The sequence below is a fragment of the Limulus polyphemus genome, unplaced genomic scaffold (genome assembly GCF_000517525.1).
Source record: "Limulus polyphemus unplaced genomic scaffold, Limulus_polyphemus-2.1.2 Scaffold443, whole genome shotgun sequence".
NCBI classification, from domain to species: domain Eukaryota; kingdom Metazoa; phylum Arthropoda; class Merostomata; order Xiphosura; family Limulidae; genus Limulus; species Limulus polyphemus.
Window position 1 is genome coordinate 143,734 of NW_013666053.1, and position 21,350 is coordinate 165,083.

Here is a 21,350-nt window from a genome sequence, read left to right on the forward strand (position 1 = left end):
ACTCGTCATTGCAGAAATGGCATTATTAATTTGACAGTCGCTAGGAACATCATCTTGTAATGCATCTTGCATCTGCTTCAACTTCAACACTGCATCGTTGGGTTTTACTGTGCCGTTAGTTTCACAAAATATTGAAACTAGTGATTTATTATATATAATTCCAATCCCTCTTTTTGAAGATAAACGATACTATTGTGCCAGTTTTTTTTTCTCCGATTCAGCTGATATGTCAAGTCGATTAGGATATATTTGAATAAGTTCTTCCTTCATCCTACCTGGATCCACGGTTTACCTTAATCGCTACATTTAAACCATCACATTCACAAACACATCTAGAGCATTTCAAGTATGTTTCATTGCTACATCGTTTTACTTTACATTTATAAGTTAACTTCTCCATGTTGGCTGTCATGATCAGAGGTCAGGTCACGAGTCTGGTCCAGCGATCTAGATCTCGAAAATAGTACCGAACGTCTTCTTCTTTTTGTCTAATCAAAACAATCAAAACCTTTCTGGAATGATTCATTTTTTTGGATCCATATCAAGATGTCGGACTAGCTCGTGTGGCACGTGTTGAAATATATCCATTAAATATGTCGGTGGCTTTATATTTGATATTTCTAATACAAAGCTTTCTTTGCTAAAACATTAGCAAGTAACAAACATGCTGACCAAGCTTTATCTGACCGATATATAAGCATATTTATATTTTATGGACAAATAAACAGAGCTCCTTGCCCTCGCCTCAATTAACATGTATAACTTGCTGTAAAAAACAAGAACAAATATCTTATTTTCTCATATTTTCATATATATATATAACTAGAGAAATCTTAAAACAAACCAAGACTGTATAATTATTAAACACAAGAACGCTCATCCACATACACAATATATCCGATGTATGCGAAATTGTTTGCTTTTAACAAACTCGTGTCGAGTCTTATTACCAAATAATTTTCCAAACGGATGCAACTCATAATTTCAAAATAAATTCTTTCAACGTGTGTTTTTATCCTACTTTTTTCAAGGCTCCACTGGTGTATCTTATAATTAATATTCATTTCACATGTACCATGAAAAATAAAGTAATTAAACACAATAACGTACTATATTCAGAATTAAGAGCCACAGTTTATCATATTTAACGAGTTATCTTTATTCTAAACTTTCCTTTAAAGAGAGCACTGCTCTTGGGTATTACATCGCTAGAATCCGGTTTTCGATACCCGTGGTGGACAGAGCACAGATAGTCCATTGTGTAGCTTTGTGCTTAATTATAAACAAACAAACAAGCTCTTGGGTAAAGAAAAATAATAAAAAAATCATGAAAGCTTATGAATATCTAAATGTACTTAAACTTTAGATGGGTTCTCCATTTACCATCATGCAAAGCGCTATAAGATCCCAGTAATTAAATTTGTATTAGTAAAACGAGAAATGATTTAACTCAAACGTGGAATAAAAGAAAATACTAGTGTAAGATGTGTGAATTGAGAAAAACGACTACTAACTAAAAAGAAAAATGTTCGACATTCCGTTTTTTGGTTTCTTTTTCTTTGTAGCAATTTTTTTTTCAGGAAACGAACTCCCTCTCTGGTTTAATAGTTGAAACAGATAGTAATTTCTGAAAAAAATAATAACTAAAATTTCAGCGAATAAAAACGTTTATTTCGGGTAGTCGTTAAATGAAATTAAATATGTCCAAAACCTTCAGACTGCGTATTATTAAATAACTTTCGCTTAAAAGAAAGAAACATTTTGTTTGTTCTAAATCTATAAATGGATAAAAGTATGAATAGAAACTGGTATTTCACTGAATTATGCCCAATTGTTTTTTTTTTGTTTGTTTTTTTACATATATATATATATATATATAGTAGATGAAGTAGTATAAGATACAGCCTTTAGCAACAGCTTCGGACACTTTTCCATGTTCATAAAAGATTGATTGTTAGTTCTGCCAGACTGGGCCGATTATTTCTTGAACCATCATAGTAATAGCTGATATAGAAGTCCACTGGGATCGATTGTCCATCTATCAGGCAGAGGTCTGTACATGCTCGTGTTGTTTCCATTCCTGCTGTTGTCAGTGACATGTGGTTTAAACCACGAGGGACCAGACTCATCTGACTGATGTTACTTGATGCCAACCCAAGTTTCCTCCTTTCTCGCCTCCTCACACCAAACTACTTCCATTATCGCACGGCTGTTTTAGATCGGGATTAAAACTTGCCATAAAGTCCCACCCAAACAGTTAAATTAGTCTCCTGAATCTTGCCTGGTCTTCTAGCTGTTGGCGTCTCCAAACATTTAATGATTAGACACCCTCACAGTAGAAGATATGGAAATGATAAGAACGAATGAACGGGTATGGACGGACGCCCCGCGGACTTAGCGAAATAAACAGCGACAGGCGGGCCTTCACGCCCGCAGCCTAAGGCGTGCATTATAACCCCGAAACGAGTTGGTCTGTTTCAGCACGTTCGGTATCCAGGATACTTTCTTGGTTCCTAGAAAGCTATAATCCTGTCATACCAGACTCTATTGTCTCCATCACCATCGGCTGGGTGGAAGGGCATTAGCTGCCTTTCACTGTTATAACGTTCTCCATTTCCCTCGGTGGATATGACAATGGTGTTCCATTAGAAGGAACTGATGAACGGCCATCCATTTCACCCATCCTATTCATTACTTCTTTCTATACAATATGGACCTATTCAGTGCATCCTGCTACAGTCAAGAAAATACTAAATACAGAGGGCAGATTCCTGCAAGAGTGGATACAGCTGAAAAAGCTACATGGATAATCTTCAGGTGTTTTTCCATTTTTGCTTAGCAATGATATTGAAATCAATAACTACAGAAATGAGCTAGAATAAAATGTATCTTTGCTCTCTAATGTTTTCCGATTTATAAAGTTGAGAAAGGCAGATGAGCGTATAAACTGGCTAGCACACAAATTAAACAATTTTATTATAGACAAGTGTGTGTGTGTGTTTTTGGTCAGTCAGAAACTTAAGTTCATCCATCGACACCCATTCTTTTCCACGTAATTCTCCTTCTCCATAAATAGATGTACCATAATGTAATGTCGTTGTTATTCGTTTCACTATAGAAAATGAATTATGATACTAAAATACACCAACTACGGGCCCCCCAGTGGCACAGCGGTATGTCTGCGGACTTACAACGCTAGAATCCGGGTTTCGATACCCGTGGTGGGCAGAGCACAAATAGCCCATTGTGTAGCTTTGTGCTTAATTACAAAACAAACAAACACCAACTACGGAGGTTAACTACAGAAGGAACAGAACGACTAGTTAATTGAAAAATGAAATATCATATTTTTGGAATGGTGTTGACTGAAGAATCAAGGACAAGATTTGACAGCTTTACTTTATAGTTATTTAGCCTATTTATTTCAGAGTGATTAAAATCATGAAGAGACCTATAGAGTATATTTTATTTCTCCTCTGTAATTGTACGAAATTATCTAATATTACAATTAAGAGAAACTAAATATTATGCCACGTAAAACATTTCGTTATTCTCTTCATAGAAACAACAGAAAAGTCTAAAACCTCTTTTCAGTTCTTTGTACCTGCCTTCCAGTGGCTCAACGGTATGTCTGTAGGTTTATAACGCTAAAAACCGGTTTTCTCATACCCGTGGTGGGCACATAGCCCATTGTGTACCTTTGTGCTTTAGAACAAGTAAGCAAAGGAATCTTATTAGCTAAAAAATAATTTCAAAACACAAACATATAGATAAATGATATTGGTTTGGAAAACGAAATTTTTTTTACTTGTTCTATTATACAAGAGCATAGTAGATAGTCTTTAGAAATAGGATATTTGCAGAATAAAAACCACAACGTCTGATAATAAAGGACGAGGAAAAGTCATCTTTATGTTTACCATCACTGTTTAATTCTCTATTTTTGTTATGGCATCAGCAAATCAGTTTTATTTGTTTATTTGATATTTCCACAGAACTTCCCTGGTGTAAGATGTACCAAATAGTTTGGAAAAGTACACACCTGTGGCTTTAATCGATTTTCGCCAAATTTAGCGATTTACACCCTGAGTACGAATCTATCCACGTTTTCAAGGAAAAGATAAGAAAACATAAGCCTCATGTATTATACTTAACTCTCTCAAAACATACTTGAGCTTTTCATTTACGTTTTCCAGGAAATTATTGTTGCAATGCACTTTATTTCAATAAAATAAACCGCAACGACAATACGCTAATCTCGGGCATTGTGTCAAAAATAACTCAAAAATCGTTATGCAGCAAAGAACCTACATTCAATTTCTAAAAGGGTTCAGCATCGATAAAGCAACAGATAATGTGTACAAACAAGCAAATAGATCTTCAATGTAATGATATACAAATGCGTGGAAGGGTGATAAACCTTTCACTAACACAACTGGAGAAAATGCAAGTGTGACTAACTTAGTGCAAAAAAAATATAACAATAAATGGTTACATAACATCACTGTAAAAATATATATTGAAATGTCCTGACCAAATAACAATGCTGATCCTACACATAAAAATTAAATTGTTGTTCAGTGAGAACAGAGTTCACTACAGACTCTTTTATGGTTAACAGATAAAGTTAAAAGTTTTTAACCCATGACCAACTCTAAAAATAATTTTTGTTACTTGTATATATATATATATATACAGTCTCCCAAGAGTTCAATAGCATATACTTTTAGCGCCCTCTGGTTGTTATTAAAGTAAATGCTTCATACTTTAAAATGCTTAGAATATTTATGCGTTTAAAAAAGAATATGAATGGTCCCTAGTTGTCATTGAAAAATTTTAATTAGTAACCAGTTTTCAATCACTACACCTATTTTCATCATTGAAGAAAATTGTATTATATAAATCCATAGAAAGCCACAGAATTGCATTTAATTAAGCGAAACAAATGGTAACAGGCACAATTCACGCCCCCACCCCTCACCATCAACGCATAAATAAAGAAAGGCTATAGCAATGAATGACGACATTTTGTTATGAAATGTGCGATGGTTACTGTAAAAAGACTCATTTGAGGTTTAATAGTATAGATATATTTTGGGATATCACTCTGGGTGCATGTGCTCCATCCTTTTAAATCTTTCAATTTTCTGTTCTTTTTTTATATCACACAGTTACTAAGCTGATGTAAATGAAACACTTATAAGTTTTAGTCAACATAAAACACAGAGGTATCAACACTTCTTAAATCGTATGTTTTATTAATGTATTATCCACGATAGAGATGTTGCCTACACATGCTTTTATCAAAAAATTGTACATGTTTTATCAACCAATATTTATTTTATGTTTAATTATCCATTATTTGAGTTTTTAAATCAATTTTGCTTAGCTTGCTGTATCATTTATTTATTTCAGTTTCCATGCCGAATTTTTCTATCAGGCCCCCTCTTATAGGTAATTTGATTTTGTTTTGGTTGTTTACTAATATTTTGAGTTTGAATAAAACTTTAGTTTTAGCATTATCAACTAGCAAAAATAAAAACTAAATTCGGTATGTACATATTAAGCTGCGTTAGGATTTCACAGTAATACTATGTGTACAAGATAACAAAACACAAACAAATTACACTAGTCCAATTTTATAACAAAGATTTCCTTTAACAACGAAGAAGTACCTGAAAATAATGACAGTACCATCCATAATGTGAATATCCATTAATATTTATGTATATGTATAATACACTTAACCTACAGGATAACTTTAAAAATATTCTTTATGGCATTAGTAATATGAGCTTAAATGAAAAAATGATTTATCAAAATGGCGATGAGTTGTTGTCGTTAGCACGAAACAACAACAAAATTTAATTATTCAATTCGACGGTTTAGAGTCACATTTATAAGCTCACAATCAATATTTTTTAATGTTTACTTTCAGAGCGGTTCCACTACACGAGTACCTACGCCTGTGAAGGGAGGGAACTTAAAATTTCATGTAACAACGAGAACCATATTCGTCTTGTTCGAGCAAACTACGGAAGATTTAGCATCAGCATCTGTAATGATAAGGGTAATACGGACTGGAGCGTGATTTGTATGTCGGACAGGTCTTTTCTTATTATGCAGGACAAGTAAGACAATCACTTACTTTATCTATATTTATCAATGATACACTTCTCTGTAGTTTGAAACAGTGTTTATAATGCATGCACTAAGTTGATTATTATATTGATATGTACGTCTGAGAATTGAGTGTGAGTAGCATAAATAGAACAAAATTTATTATGTATACATAACGGTGTGTGTATGGGCACACACATACGCATATATTTATACACATATTTCTGTTTTCACGTTTTTCACAGGTGTAGCGGTAAATCCACGTGTAGCGTGTTCGTCTCGAGCGACAGCTTTGGTGATCCCTGCCCTGGAACACTGAAATACTTGGAAGTCCAATACCATTGCATTTCTCGTGAGTAGATACACATATTAAGGAAACTAAACTTTGGAAAAAATTTAGATTATTTCCACAGTAATCTTGTTAGATGAACGCCCAATGTTAAAGATAAGGTGTGTAAATTATGAAATTAAGAATATGAGTATATCAGAAATTGGGACCAATCTGCGTGTATGGAAGCAAATTATGAATACATTTACATAAACAAAATACTTCAGAATGTAATAAAAGAAACCTTTCTTCCCATACCGTTTTTTATTTTTCTATGTAACATAAAAAATAGTTTATTTTCTATTATCTTTAAAAGTATGGCCAAATTATTCACGAAAGTATTACCCTTATTTAAAATTTGAATAATAATATGTTATTTTCATTTTTGAAAATTCTGCATAGCTCATATAGATGTTTTTAGATCACTGATGTTAAAATTTTCATTTTGTTAAAATATCTCATGGAATTATGTCACCTTTTCCAATGCAATATTATTTACACACCAGTAAGCTAGAGTGAAGAAGAACGTCAAGCTATTTGATTTTGAATAAAAAAATATATGTTTAATTTCCACCGCATTTTTTGCTTTTTTTTTATATTTCGTTGTTTATGATAAAATAAAAATAAATTCTTTGAAAAAAACTTTTTTTCCTGCTTGTTAAGAAGTTTTACTGCATTTTTCGAGATGTATATGTTATTTTCTTTATAATCACTGGTGATTACTTAAATTGTTCGGCCTAGTAGTTAGGGCAATTTGCGGACCGCGGCATCGAATTCCGTCACTGAACGCCCCCCAGTGGCACAGTGGTATGCCTGCGGACTTAAAACGCTAGAATCCTGGTTTCGATACCCGTGGTGGGCAGAGCAGAGATAGCCAATTGTGTACCTTGTGCCTAATTACAAACAAACCGTCAGTAAACATCTTTGTTCTTTCAACCTTAAGGGCGTTATAATGTGATGGTAAATTCCATTATTTGTTGGTGAAAATGTAGCCAAAGAAATGGCGGTAGTTGGTGTTGACTAGGTGTCTTCTTTCTAGTCTATCATTTCAAAATTAGGGACTGTTGGCGCTGATAGCCCTCGAGTAGCTTTATGCACAAATCAACGAATTAACAAACGTATTTCTAATGTAACTCGTACTATTTGTTTGAAGTTCGAGTTCACATTAATTATCAAAAACAACATGCGTATTTTTCATAAAAGTTGTGTAATTTGTACAAAAACACACAAAAAAATTATTACAGTGCCTTAACACATGACACGAACATAAATAAGCGCTACTTATAATGATAATAATACTGCATATTTTGTATCTTACATAGAATGCACATATTGTGATATATATATTACTTTAGTAAGCTTACGAAAACACAGAAGGCGCTTGTTAACTAATTAATGTATATTTTTTTATTATTTGTTTCAGCCAATTCACGTATTGGTGCAAATAACCCAACGGATACAGCTCACCCTGTAATAGATGCACCATTTTTTCACACCTTCAATTTCACTAATTCTGCTGGTAAACCTGTAATCGGACCTTGGTTAAATAATGGCACTCTTCACCCTAGTAAATTTAACTATGGTTCTGAATTGGAAGGAAGCGGTGCAGGTGGGTTAGGTACTTCAATAAGCTCATCAACATCAAATGCTGTAACAACAGTGTCGACAACCGAGGTCACAAAGCTTTCTTCAGCGACCGCCACCACCCTCAAAACGCCAATTCCCTCGATAGAAAATGAGAAAAAGGGGAAAGAAAATGAAAACGTTTTAATTCACGGTATGAAAATTGAACAATACAATAAAATAAATAGCTATTTTATCTGTAATATGTATTATGTTGCTATTCTATTTTGCAAGGCTTTCAAACGCAAAATTTATGTATTTGATATTATGGTTTTAATCGTAAAATGAATCAAGCAAATACATGTACTATACTATACATACCTATACTTATTACAAAAACAATAAATAATAACTAAATATCAGACGCTTTAAGTATTTTATAATTTGATTTTCTGATAATCTTAGACCGAAACCTTTTGCACTTTTGTAAATCATATCATAATAATAATTCCCAGTTCAGGTTCTAGTGGAGGGGCTTGTTGAATCAGTCCTAGTTTTATTTCTCTCACGAGTTTATCTGCTTTGAAATTTTATTGTTTAAAATGTTCTATGACAGATTCAAGATTGTAACTATGGCGACTGATACAGTGTCGTCGTGCTATACCCAAACCAAGAGTAATAATGTTTAATTTAAATGACTGTTTAAATGATAGTTCGTGCCATCCTCTTAGCTCAGCGGTAAGTTTGGGGACTTATATGACTATAAATCAGGTATCGTACCCTCGGTGGGCAAAGTGCAGATAGTCCATTGTGTAATTTTGTGCTTAACAAACAAATATATTTCATAATAAATATAAGAAATTAAATATAAGAGTATTTTGTAGTCGAGTTTTTTCGAACAAGAAACCTAAGACCTATAGCCACCTACTTTGGATGCATTTGAGCCAGTAGTGACTACTTTGAAAGGTTCAAAGCTTGGGAAGCACTAAAATTTTTACGATCACAAACATTATAAAATACTACCTTTCCTCGTGAAATATATATAAATAATTTCTCGCCTGTATTTATATGAAAAAGTAAATCAAGCCAAGGTGATAAATATATATTCGTAATTCATTGACTTAAAAATAGTATATGTGTATAAGATCCTAAATAACAAAATATTTTTATTGTAACAAGTATGTGGATTTGCAGATTAATCTACATAATTACTCTTGTTTTGAAAATCAGTATATTGTAATTTTTAATCTAAGTTCAGCTGAAAGTGTTATATTGAGATAACGTAAACGAATAGGTATTTTGTAAGCGTTAAACTGTTTTGTTCATTTTTTTTTCTAGGCTCAAAAATAATGATTAAAATATTAATTGTTAATTATTTCTTTCTCTCTTTGCGGATTTCGAAACATAACACTTCAGATCTACCTTTCGTCTGCCACAAACCATTATAGCGGTGGCCTTTTATAAAATACCGAACTCATCTGAATTTGATGTATAACATCCAAACATAAATCTTAAATGCTGTTTTTAAGCACCTCTGATTCAAAATCTATAATAACTAAAGAACAAAAGAAAAGATATCTTCCATCAGATATGATCTTAATAACCCTTGTTAGACCTAAAAAGTCTTATTATTTCGTTAACTGGAACGTTTAACGTCACTACGTTATTCTCTATATATCACATACTTAACATCTTGCGTTATTTTATCTTCGCGATCTCTCACTTCTAAATTTAGCTCTATATCACTGATTAGGGCATAACATTTGTACAATAATGCATTGACAATCTTAATACTGAATGTATTAAAATACAATTTTAATGTGTTTCTCTAACTAATATAATGTTTGATTTTAAAATCAGCCCCAATACCGTTGTCCACAACAGTTCCACAAGTGAAATATAAAGACCCCAGCAGAATGTGTTCACCGGTTACTTCTCATAACTTGAGTTGGAACTGGACTACTGCAGGAGAGATAACTATTCAAAATTGTCCAGGCGGGGCAACAGGTAAGTCAACTCCAAGTAATTATGGCTCATAAATTGATGAACGTGTATTTTTCAGTAAGTACTACAAAAAATATACGTTTCTTTCATTAACGAAAACTAGCTATATATTCTATTCCTACACCGTTATGAACCGAGTTCTACTCTATTGTTAGTGTGGCGGACTGTAGAGCTGAGGTTCCATAGTTTGCGCCCATTACCAAAATAAATAAATAAATAAAAGATCGTGCTCTGCACTTTTGAGCCGTGGATGTGTTATAAGGGTGACGGTCATATACCACTATTCGGTCAGACTAAAGTAGCTCAAGAGTTGAGGGTGGGTGGTGTTGACAATAGCTGGTTTCCCTCTAGTCTCTCACTTCAAAATTAGGGACGACTAGTGCAGATAGCCTTCGAGTAGCTTTGCGCGAATTACAACAAACAAACAACGAATATACCGATATTTTTTTTACTATGGAAAGACATTATGTCATTTTATTTATGTTACACTTATCTGCCCCCAAGTGGCACAGCGGTATGTCTGCGGATTTACAATGCTAGAAACCGGGTTTCTATACCCGTGGTGGGCAGAGCACAGATAGCTCATTGTGTAGCTGTGTGCTTAATTACAAACAAACAAACACGTATATTTGGTAACACTGTCGGTAAAGCTGGATTCACAGACTTTGTTCAATAATCTTTAAGGAACATGTCTGATGTGATATTCCTGGAAGAGATCACTCCGCTTCCCTTCAACATGCTCTAAACAATTTAAGAAAAATTGTCAACATAAATTATTGTAGAAGTTATTTTCTATGAGCCTTTGATCACAAAACACTCCGAAGAACCGCAAAATTCACGACGGATTTTCATCATGTCACGTAAAAGAAGTTTTATTCAGTAAAATCCAATCAGATATTCTGTAACACATCATTCTCTGTTTGAACACGAAAACTTCCATAGATTTCATAAATCTATACACGTCTTGCAAATTAAAAAAACAACAACCTTATTTTTGAAAATGTTAACAATTCTGCACACATTCTGCCTTGAAGTATTACTTTGATTAGATATCAAATGTTTAGGAAAGGCTGTTGTCCTCATATTTACTGTAATCAAATAGGAATACACTCATAGGAATACACAAAGTCGGTCATAAGCTTGACATAATAAAACTGTTGAAATTAATTTGTGTATGTCAAGTAAATCCAAGTTAAAAAAAAGTCTAAAGCATGTGCAAAATGTTATTAATAATTAATTACTTCTAGATCAACAAGACAGTTGTTAGCCTCTGTAATATACAGTTCACAATAAAATGTACTTCAGTATAAGATTCGGTACTTCTTGATCACAACGTTCACATTTACTTTAGCATATAATGAGGGAAATATCCAGTGTCACAATACTGCTCAGTTTGATTCAAAAGTCACTTTATTCACAGTCAGATTGAAGTATATTAAAACGATTTTGAATATACATATTAGCAAGTCACGTGATAACTACAGCCAATATAAGGTCACAGTAGGATGGAACGTATTAAAACTACATTTTGATATTGTTTAGTGTTTCTTAAGTAATGTAATATCATCGAAAATTGATAGTTTTGGAGAAAAGTAAGTAAAAACTGTTTCCGACGCAAAATATTTATATATTCGGCTCATAAAGATGTGTTCAGATCGGAATTTAGAGTTTCTAAGACAGGGATGTATACCCCTTGTAGCTAGTTACATTGGAAAACAAGGGAATACGGATTAATATGGTGACTAGAACCATCAAGAAAGAGACCTGCAACAAGTCTTACTCTTGCCTTGGTAAGCAAAGTGCGGTTTCAGGTGAGAATCCAAGAACACAAAGGTCAATAGCAAAAGCCGTTCACGTATTTCATGGAACAGTACGCAACATAATGAAAAAATATCTTATTTAAAAAAATTGACACAAGTCACGTACAGACTCATTTCTTGCACGCCAGATTTATTTAATCGTCACATAACTCAAGCAGCTGGAGAATAAAACGGAAATACCTACTATACAATACGAAAGTATACTGGTCAAGTCGACTATGGATTTCTATCCGACCGAACTGTTGAAACAGGTGTTGGAAAACCGCTGACCCCTGCACTAGATGGATTATGGAAAGCGTGCCTAGAGGAGTAGTGTACTTTGGGCATGACGTGTTCAATGATAACTGCACTGCACGGTCGTTAGATAGATCATGTCAGGACGTGGCGACTTATATAATGACGTATTGAGGCTCTAAATTCGCTGTATAACATACTCAAGTCTCAGTCTTACGTAGTAGGATATTTTTGAAGTAGTATTCAGCGCATCGTTAATCCAACTTTTACAATTAATACAATATTTTTATTCATAGTGTCTGACTGGTTAATAATATAGGTTTTCAACTCTTTGCAAATGAATATATATGTATATATATTGGTAAATCTATCTGATGTTTAATTATGATTTTATGGCTAATAGAGAAATGGTTGGTATGTCTGATTTCACACTAACGCATCTTTGTTGGGAATATACGGTTCCCTCAAATAAAGTGTCATAGAAACAAAGTGATAAAATTTTTCTAACGGAAGTCAGTTACGATATATATAAATATTTACCAGATTATTCATAAAAGATGTATTTTTATTTCCACAATGTTAAGATGAACTTTGCAATTTTCATTGAATGGTGTAGCATGTATATTACAAAAATAAGGAGAAAAATTCACATAGTTTATTAAGTGTTAAAATCGTGCTTTCATATATTTAGTTAGTAAAACATTACTTACACTCTAACTAATCTAGGAGATTCTAAAGAACTCATCATTCAATATTTATTCAATATCTATTAAGGGAATCTCAAAGTAAACTGGTCGTATTGCACTGCTATCTATTGGGAAATGCTACAAGTATATCAACACCCTTATCATTAATCTATTTAACTATTGGTTAGTATCGAAAACATGAACTACTTTATCACATAAAAAATAACAAATGAAATTATTACAAAAGGATAGTTTAACATGTTAACTAAAGTTTAAAGTGTTGACAGGTGTAAAAGTAACCAAGTAAGAAAGCATTACGTTATGATTTTTTGTTATATCTTGTACTTTAACCACCAGACATTTTTGAATTAATGTAACCTTACCATGTAGTATCATTTCATTTCCACCAATAAGAAGTCTATTATTAAATTTTCTGAAAGACGATCTTCACGACTTTGTGGATGTTATTACAATTTTAATATTTTTATCAATGTTTTTCACTTCTGTAAACTTTTTTAAAGGTTTTGCTAAGTGGCGCTGTAGTGCTGATCTTAAGTGGACACCGAAAGATCCTGACTTAAAAGAATGCAAATCAGTTTGGGTGGATAATTTAAGGGAGAGAGTAAGTTTACCTTTGTTAATTTAATGCGTTTTTGATCATCATTGGGTTTAATTTTCTGACCAAGGTAAATTTAATTTCGAAATTCGATCGTACGTGTTTGGTATATTACTTATTATTATTATTGCTATAAATTTTATTAATACTGTTACGTCTCCAGTCGTTAGTTAATTTTCCATAAATTCGTTCCGACGAAACTTTAGCGACACAAGTCCTTTCTTAAATAAAACTGGTTTATTCTTTCTGAATATAACTTTGCGATACACTTAATTTCAACAGTCGCTCTATAACAAACGCTTAATGCTCGACCTCAACAATACTCAGTTCAATTACACACATTGTTCCGTCACGTTGTTACCGTCTTATATATACCAGGCTACCCCCAATCTAGTAGTCTCCCGACAATTCACGAAGGTTCGAGAGGACGTGGCGTGATACTAGTCACGTGACCTCGCTGACGCAACAATACTATTTGAACTTGAAGTTTATGTAAAAGTAAAAATAAAAGGCTTCAAATTTAATTAAAACATTGTACAGATGTTTTATTTATTCAACAACTTACAATACAAGTTAACATATAAGTTTGGGATAACATGGAACCTATTGCCAGTATTGGTTCATCTCAGCTGTTCCATCCTCTAAACTAAAGTTACTGGAATTTAGAAAGTTGTATGGATTTTAATAGCTTGAATTTATTACCTGTCTTTATATTTTTGCTCCAGGGCAATAGAATAGAATTAGAAGTTTAAAAATGTGTTTTTATTGCTCTGTTCGTAAAGGCTATGGGGTGATAAGTCAAATACTGCCATAATTTCTCAAACTTCAAAGTCTTTCCTTTATAACTGTTTGAAATTTACATTGTTGATATTGTTCCAATATCTTAGCAGAGTCACTTCCATCCGTTCTTCCAAGGTTAATGACATTCCAACAGCTATTGTAACAATATAGATATTCAGGACTAACCTAACTCTAAGCTGGTTAGACCCAATGAGATATTGGAATTACAGCTGAAATGAGCAATTAGAGAGGTTGCGTGCTCTTGCCCTGCCACTCCTTTTGAGAGATTGATGTATTTATATTGGATAACATCAAATTTCACCTTCAAAAACTTAGAAAATTCTTCTCAGATCAAAAATGATCAATGATCCAGATAATTTTTTTTGTATGATGAGTCTTAGCCTAAATGTGCACATGACATTTGGTACTAATCTGATTGTGTTTTACAGAGTTATTAACCCAAAACCACAAAGATGCCCTATCTCCACGTTATTGAGAAATGCTTCAAAGTGATCCAGATCAAATTTGGGGAGGACTCTTGTGTAAAATTTTCGTGTCTATTATATTGTGAGATACATGAGTAGAAACACAGACCAGCTTGCAATACCCTCGCTCCCCCCTAATTTCAGGGGCGAGGATAACTATCATTAATAGCAAAGGTACCCAATTGATTAAACAATACATTCTAATCTTTGTAAATAAAAAATAGTATATAGGGTTTCATTGGCTATACTGTTTGCCAGTTTGATTTTTTTTCTTAGTTCATAGCTACTCTGATTAGAAGTTAATGTTAATAATTAATAAGATAAAAATCTAGTGAAGCATGAACAAAATTAACATAGAGGTCGAACTTACAAATCTCATGGTATTGTACCACTTTTTCACACCCTTTTTGTGTTAAGCAATTAATCGTTGTGGATTTAAAGTATTGTATCTTTACAATTTTTTACACCATTTTCTTATTCAGATGCATGGAGGAGATTCTATTAACAGTATTGCCACAGAAATGGCTCTGATGACATTAACTAGGCCACTTTTCAGTAAAGATGTCACCCATGTGGCATCCATGATTCATTTGACGTTACGTAGAGCTTTAAACAATATGGACAGCTACCTGGACATATGGCGTCGACATCAAACTTTCAAAGAACTCTTAGAGGTAATAAGAATGCGATTTCCTTTCTCATTTATAATGTAAACCACTTTGTGTCCTCAAATGAAAAAGACAGATCTATTTATCACTCAGAGAAATTAATAGATGAAATCTCAATGACAAGAACAAAAAAAGTTTATAAGGTAATAGAGAAAGACTTAAGTGAATCAACAGACCAAATGTTAATATATTTATATTTTATAAGTTTATATATATTTGCATTGCTTAAACAAAGAAGTACTTAAGTATGACCCCTGGTAATTTGATGGCTCTCAATTGAGCATTTTGTAAATATGCAGTTATATCATCGATTTTTCTGAAGTAATGAAAACTGAGACTTTTTCAATTCTTTAGAAAAATCCATGAGTTATATAATTTGTGTTATGTAGCTTCAAGGAATTTTGAATAAATTAATTCATGGTTAGATACATATCTAGTATTTAACTTTTTTTTTTGGATATGTGGGATCTACTGTAATGTCCACATAACAATACTTCCTTTTAGCATGGAGAACACATTAGAGGTATCAAACGAAGTTTAAAGGGATGGGCAAAAGTTTGACAAAAATATTGCTTATTTGAAGTATTATGGAAAATGCCATCAGATTGTTCCTTGCAATTTCATACATCTTTTTTGTGGGGGACTGTTACATGTTACAGGGCTACCATGAGTTACTAGGGGATTGGACAGGTTTACAACTTGTTCAATCACTTCAGTAGGGTTGGACCTATTGATTTAAGAGAGCTAGAAAATATTTTTTTATCAGCTAGACTGCAAAAAATGTTTTCATGAGCAGATGTACATATCTAAATAAATATTTTATCATACAGCAGAATAAGCTGTGAGGTGGAAACTAATAGTTTATAATCAAAATCATTAACACCCACTGCTAACATTAAAAATAAGACATTTCTTATCCATAATTTATTCTTAAAAAATTATAACTAACAGCCTTTCTAACAGCCAATTTTGGCTTTTCTATGTACACCTCTGTGAACCAGACTTAAGAGCATAAAGTGTTTGCTGCAGTTTTATCTTGTAAACTATTTATAAAATGAATAATTCACATTATAAAGTAATTCTTTCAAAACAAAAGTAGAAAAAGTCTGTATCTTGTATAATTATATTTGATTGTCAAAACTTAACTACTTAACTATAGAGCTGAAATAAACTTTCTACTAGGCTGTTGTATGTTTAACAACTTAGAACAACCAAATCTTAACTTCTTATTTATTCCTTATGAAGTAAGTTCTACTCCTCTCATTTCTCAGTGTGTCCACATTTTCCTTATAATATAGAAATTGAAACAGAGCACCTTGAAATCTCAGTGAATTTTAAAACAAAAAGTATGAGCTACTTTCAATTTCCCACATTTCAATAATAAATCTCCATTTCAAAACATATTTCCAAATTCAAAATACTTTCTGATGCTATTCTGGTATATAGTAACTTAGAGGGAGTCAAAAATAATCTTTATAAATACACTGGCTAATTTATTTAACAGAATAGAAGCTTGGTCCAGTTAGAAATTAATACAGTTCAACATATCACTGTGTCAGACAAAATGTTACATTAGCTAACATCTGAAAAATGGTAACTCTACCTGCATATATGTTTGCATGTTTGTTTCTCAGTTTATAAATTTTATTAAATCCACTGTAAACTATTTATACATAAAGGATACACAATGGAATAAGTCTCTAGTATTATAAATTAGTAATTATTTGGCAAATTTCAAAATGTTTCAAAAGACCTGTGTTAAAAAAAAGTTTAAATATATATATAATGTTACAACCTGTAACCAAGATATTCAAGGACTGAGATAGCAAGAACTTGGATTAAATATTACAAATTTTCTTACTCTCCATAAAATATCATATGAATTGAACAAAACTTCTTTTTTTGAATTATTGAAGGAAAACGTTTATTGAATTCTACTGTTAATCTATATTGTATGTTTCTTGTATAATCTTTTTTTTTTATTAGTTTGTGCAGTTGTTTCTTATTGCAAAAAAATTAACTATGTATTAAGCTGGCCCATTGCTGTCATACATTGCTAATATTTATATAGTAGAGGGTAGTAACATTTGAAACCCCTTATGTCATGAATGTCTTTTTCACTGATGGTTATTTTAGTAAACATGAGATTCTCCTTAGAAGACCTGATTTTCATTTCTTAACATAAGAAAAGTGTGTTTATTAATAATATATATATATATACAGTTCAGAAAAAAAATTATAAGTTTGAAAACAGACTCTGTTTGTTGTACAGATGTATGTAATAGCTTTATCTATTGTTTAATTCTTTTTAAATGCAGTCTGTGGTTGAAACTGTCAGTAACCTGCTAGAAGATAAACAGAATGAAGCATGGCTTGACATGTCCAAGCTGGAGCGTAAACAAGTGGCGTCACACCTGCTCCAAGGTTTGGAAGACAGTGCCTTTCTCTTAGCTGAAACTTTGGTACAAGAGAATAGCTACTTGTTTACAAAGAGTAATGTTTGTAAGTAAAAATATTTTTGTTGACACAAACTAATAATTTTTATGTTATCTATCTATCTATCAGATTCACATTTTATTATTAGAACTTTATAGTTGTATGAAGATTTCTGTGACTTTGGTAAGAGATATACTTAATTTTCTTGAGTTACTAAGAAAGAAGTAATTTTTAATGTTTACAAAAAAGCAGTTTTGTTCATTAAAATGTTTTTCATGAGCACGTTTGTTGTTAAAAATTTTGTGTTTTTGCAATAAAATTTAATAAACAGTGAATATTAACACAATTAATTTATGGTTTCATAAATTAGATTGTCTGCATAAAAGTAAAATTTTACTTTCCTTAGATTGGTGTGTTTTCAGTAAGATATATTTAAAAATGTGTACAAGTTTCATTATTATCTAGCTGCATAATCTCTCACAGTACAGAAGCTTCTGCACTTACCATTGCTGGAATGTTCAAGTAATGCTTGAGCAGGCAGAAACAATGAATCTTGATCTCTAACCCATGATGTTCCACTAATGTCACTTTTCGAAGGAAACATCACACTTCTAGAATGTTTTACTTCGATTATAAGAACTGACAACACTGAAACAAATCACCAAAATCAATAATAAGAAGAACGAAATAAGAAAAACTTAGAAACAATGAAGCCTTTTCAAATTTCAATAACCACTATTATGTATAAGTAGTTGTACATATATAGAGAATAAGCATATATACATATCTTTCTTTTTTAGCCGTGGCATAGCAAGTCGTAGAATGGTTCTGAGTTTTTCAACTTTTCACAGACTTTTACATCATAATTGGTCATCTCTTGACCGATTTGAGGTATAATTATAGTTTTGAACTCAGGAGATCAAACTCTTTTGATTGGTGTATTTGACCACACCCAGGATCTCATAGATTTATTCTAATCCTGCCTAAAAGAATTTCAAATGGTGCAGCTGTTGAGGATTCCCTCTTGTTTTCTAATTATTTTACATATGATATCCGTATGTGCACTAGTGCATGTACTGTTTAGGTATATTACAAACAAATCAAATAAGCTTTCCAGAAAATATATGAAATTGAAAAATAGTAAAAGATAACTGTTGTACATGATACAGGTCTATTTTATTCAGTCTTGTTTCTTCAGAACATAAGAGAAAGAAAAAAAAATATATGGAAGTATAATTATTGCTTTATTTCACATGTCTGCCTTTGGTCAAATAAAGTTTTATGATTAAAGTTTAAAAGTTTGAATTGAAAACTTTGTAAAAGTTTATAATTGTGTATATTACTAATTGTTTCTTTTATATAAATACACATCTTTTGCTAAGCAGTTGTTCTCTAAAAAGACAGTATTGTTTAATAGATGTCTTGTGTAACCTGATCATTAAACTGAATTTCTTGTATACAGATACTCTTTGTAAGAAAAACACATTTTTATTGAAAATTTCATAAGTTCATTTTTCTGAGAAAACACCATACATATTTCCCAGCTATCTGCTTAGATGTATTTTTACATTGAAATTAAACAACTTCCAGATGTGCTAATTTGTTTTTTAAACATGTATGTATGTATATGTGTTTATTTACAACTTGGTATCTTGCAAGTCAATCTTTTGTAATATTTTGGTCTGTTACTGCTTTCTTTTCCAGGTTTAGCTCGAGTCATCCTTCGAGTTTACAACAAAGTAGATGAACTACTTCAGCCAGGAAATGGATTTCAGTCTCCAGTTCTTCCAGTTGATAAAGCTACTAAGAACATCTCCTGGACTATCAACTCTCGTATTGTAGCAGCATCAGTGGGAAGGAGGAGAATGGTCCAATTATCAGAACCTGTTATTGTCAGCCTCAAACATATCCAGGTAAAATATTGTTTTTAAAAGAAGATTTTTGAAAGAAAAATCTGTATGAATATTATTTACTGAAAATATTATGATGATGCTAAAACATTAAAATATATACATTTTGCTAGCTTATAGGCATGTTGATAAAAACTGGGTAATTTGAGTATTTGTAAAGTTTGTGTTAATATGAAGCAAGTCACCAATATCTGTCAAAGTTGTTTTGTTAGATCTTATCATCAAACAATATTTTAAGCTAAGTTGATGAGATGTACTACTATCAAGGGTACATATCACAATTTGTAATTATTCTTTACTGAAATCATATGTCATTTTTTGTTATTTATCATTAGAAAATTATGTTAAAGATATAGATTATCAGAAATATGTAAACTTTAAGAAATTTATTAAATGCATATAATTACATGCTGGTTTTCTAGGAGGAAAATGTTACAAACCCTCACTGTGTGTATTGGGACTTGACCCTCAGGTATTTTTTTTTACTATAGTTTAACAATATTACTAAACTCAGCATGCTATAACTTTCCACTACTACTCCCAGTATGTTGTGGCCTTATTACCAATATTTTCTAATCAAAAGTTAGCTAACTATAGATCAGAGCTGAAAAATAATTATAAATTAATGAAGCTAATTTTGCATAATAAAGTGACCAGAAATATACAGTGTGTCCATAAATTATCTGATCCATTTTAAAAATTAATAAGTTCAAAAGTATAGATAGAACACTCTGGTTTTATTGAACTTGACAAATAACCCGTAAAGTTTTTTTTTTTATCTTTGTATATTTTCACATGTGCACCATTTGCTTCTAAGAAATGTCTCTTACACATGATCAACTGTTGCATCAGATACACTTGGATATCCAGCTCCCTTTTGTTGTAACACACTACCTGTTGCTAGGAATTTTTCAAACCAAGCTTTTATGTTATTCTTGGTTGAAGGGTCTTTTCCGTAAATGTGTTGGTAATTTTGTTGCACTAATATGATTTATTTGGATCCAGCAAACCAAACCACACACTAAGCCTTTTCCTGGGGTGTTGCCATTTCTTTTGTCACTTTTTTCTTTTCTTGCAATGGTCCTACAATGGATCTGTAACAGAAAGGATGAAAAAAAAAATGAGTTGTTCATCATGTTAAATAAAATTGGAGCATTCTATCTATAATATTTTTGAAGTTATTTATTTTTAAAATGGGTCAGATAATTTATGGACACCCTGTATAATGTCATGGATAAAACTTCTCTCAATGGTCAGGCTATTATACGAATAAGCAGACATAATAAATAATGAAATATCAAAAACAGTGAATACAACAACTAATAGTATAAACAGGTACTAAGCTATGTAAATTATTGAAGTCATGCTGTACAATATCATGAGTTATTATATAACTTACAATAGATAGGGAAAAATCATTTAAAAAAAGGTCATCCAACATGATACAATTATTCATTATTTCCTTCTTAAAATAAAAAATCTAATTGGAAAAGTCAGGTGTAATTATGATAGTTTTTAGAAGTTTATAACCTGTTCTGTAACCTTTTAATCTTATAAGTAGTAATAAGAAGTGTCTTTAATTTGCTACAAAATTAAGTAAACTTGGTATTCAAAATATGGTGTTAGAAACCTAGTGTCAAAAATGAGTGACTCATAAGCTGTGTATGCTGTAACTCTTATTAATAGTATGTTTTAACTAT

The 21,350-nt window shown here is 31.9% G+C and overlaps 1 protein-coding gene across 1 annotated transcript in view; it reads left to right on the plus strand.

Annotated features, from left to right (window-relative positions):
- Positions 1–21,350, plus strand: part of LOC106458315 (latrophilin Cirl-like) — a 134,764-nt gene that overhangs the window by 87,423 nt on the left and 25,991 nt on the right. The window contains exons 3-12 of the mRNA XM_022384495.1: positions 5,416–5,454; positions 5,939–6,131; positions 6,366–6,472; positions 7,872–8,225; positions 9,872–10,018; positions 13,277–13,377; positions 15,119–15,310; positions 17,623–17,806; positions 19,445–19,653; positions 20,073–20,122. Coding sequence (XP_022240203.1) covers positions 5,416–5,454; positions 5,939–6,131; positions 6,366–6,472; positions 7,872–8,225; positions 9,872–10,018; positions 13,277–13,377; positions 15,119–15,310; positions 17,623–17,806; positions 19,445–19,653; positions 20,073–20,122 — 1,576 coding nt within the window. The remainder of the gene's footprint in view (positions 1–5,415; positions 5,455–5,938; positions 6,132–6,365; positions 6,473–7,871; positions 8,226–9,871; positions 10,019–13,276; positions 13,378–15,118; positions 15,311–17,622; positions 17,807–19,444; positions 19,654–20,072; positions 20,123–21,350) is intronic.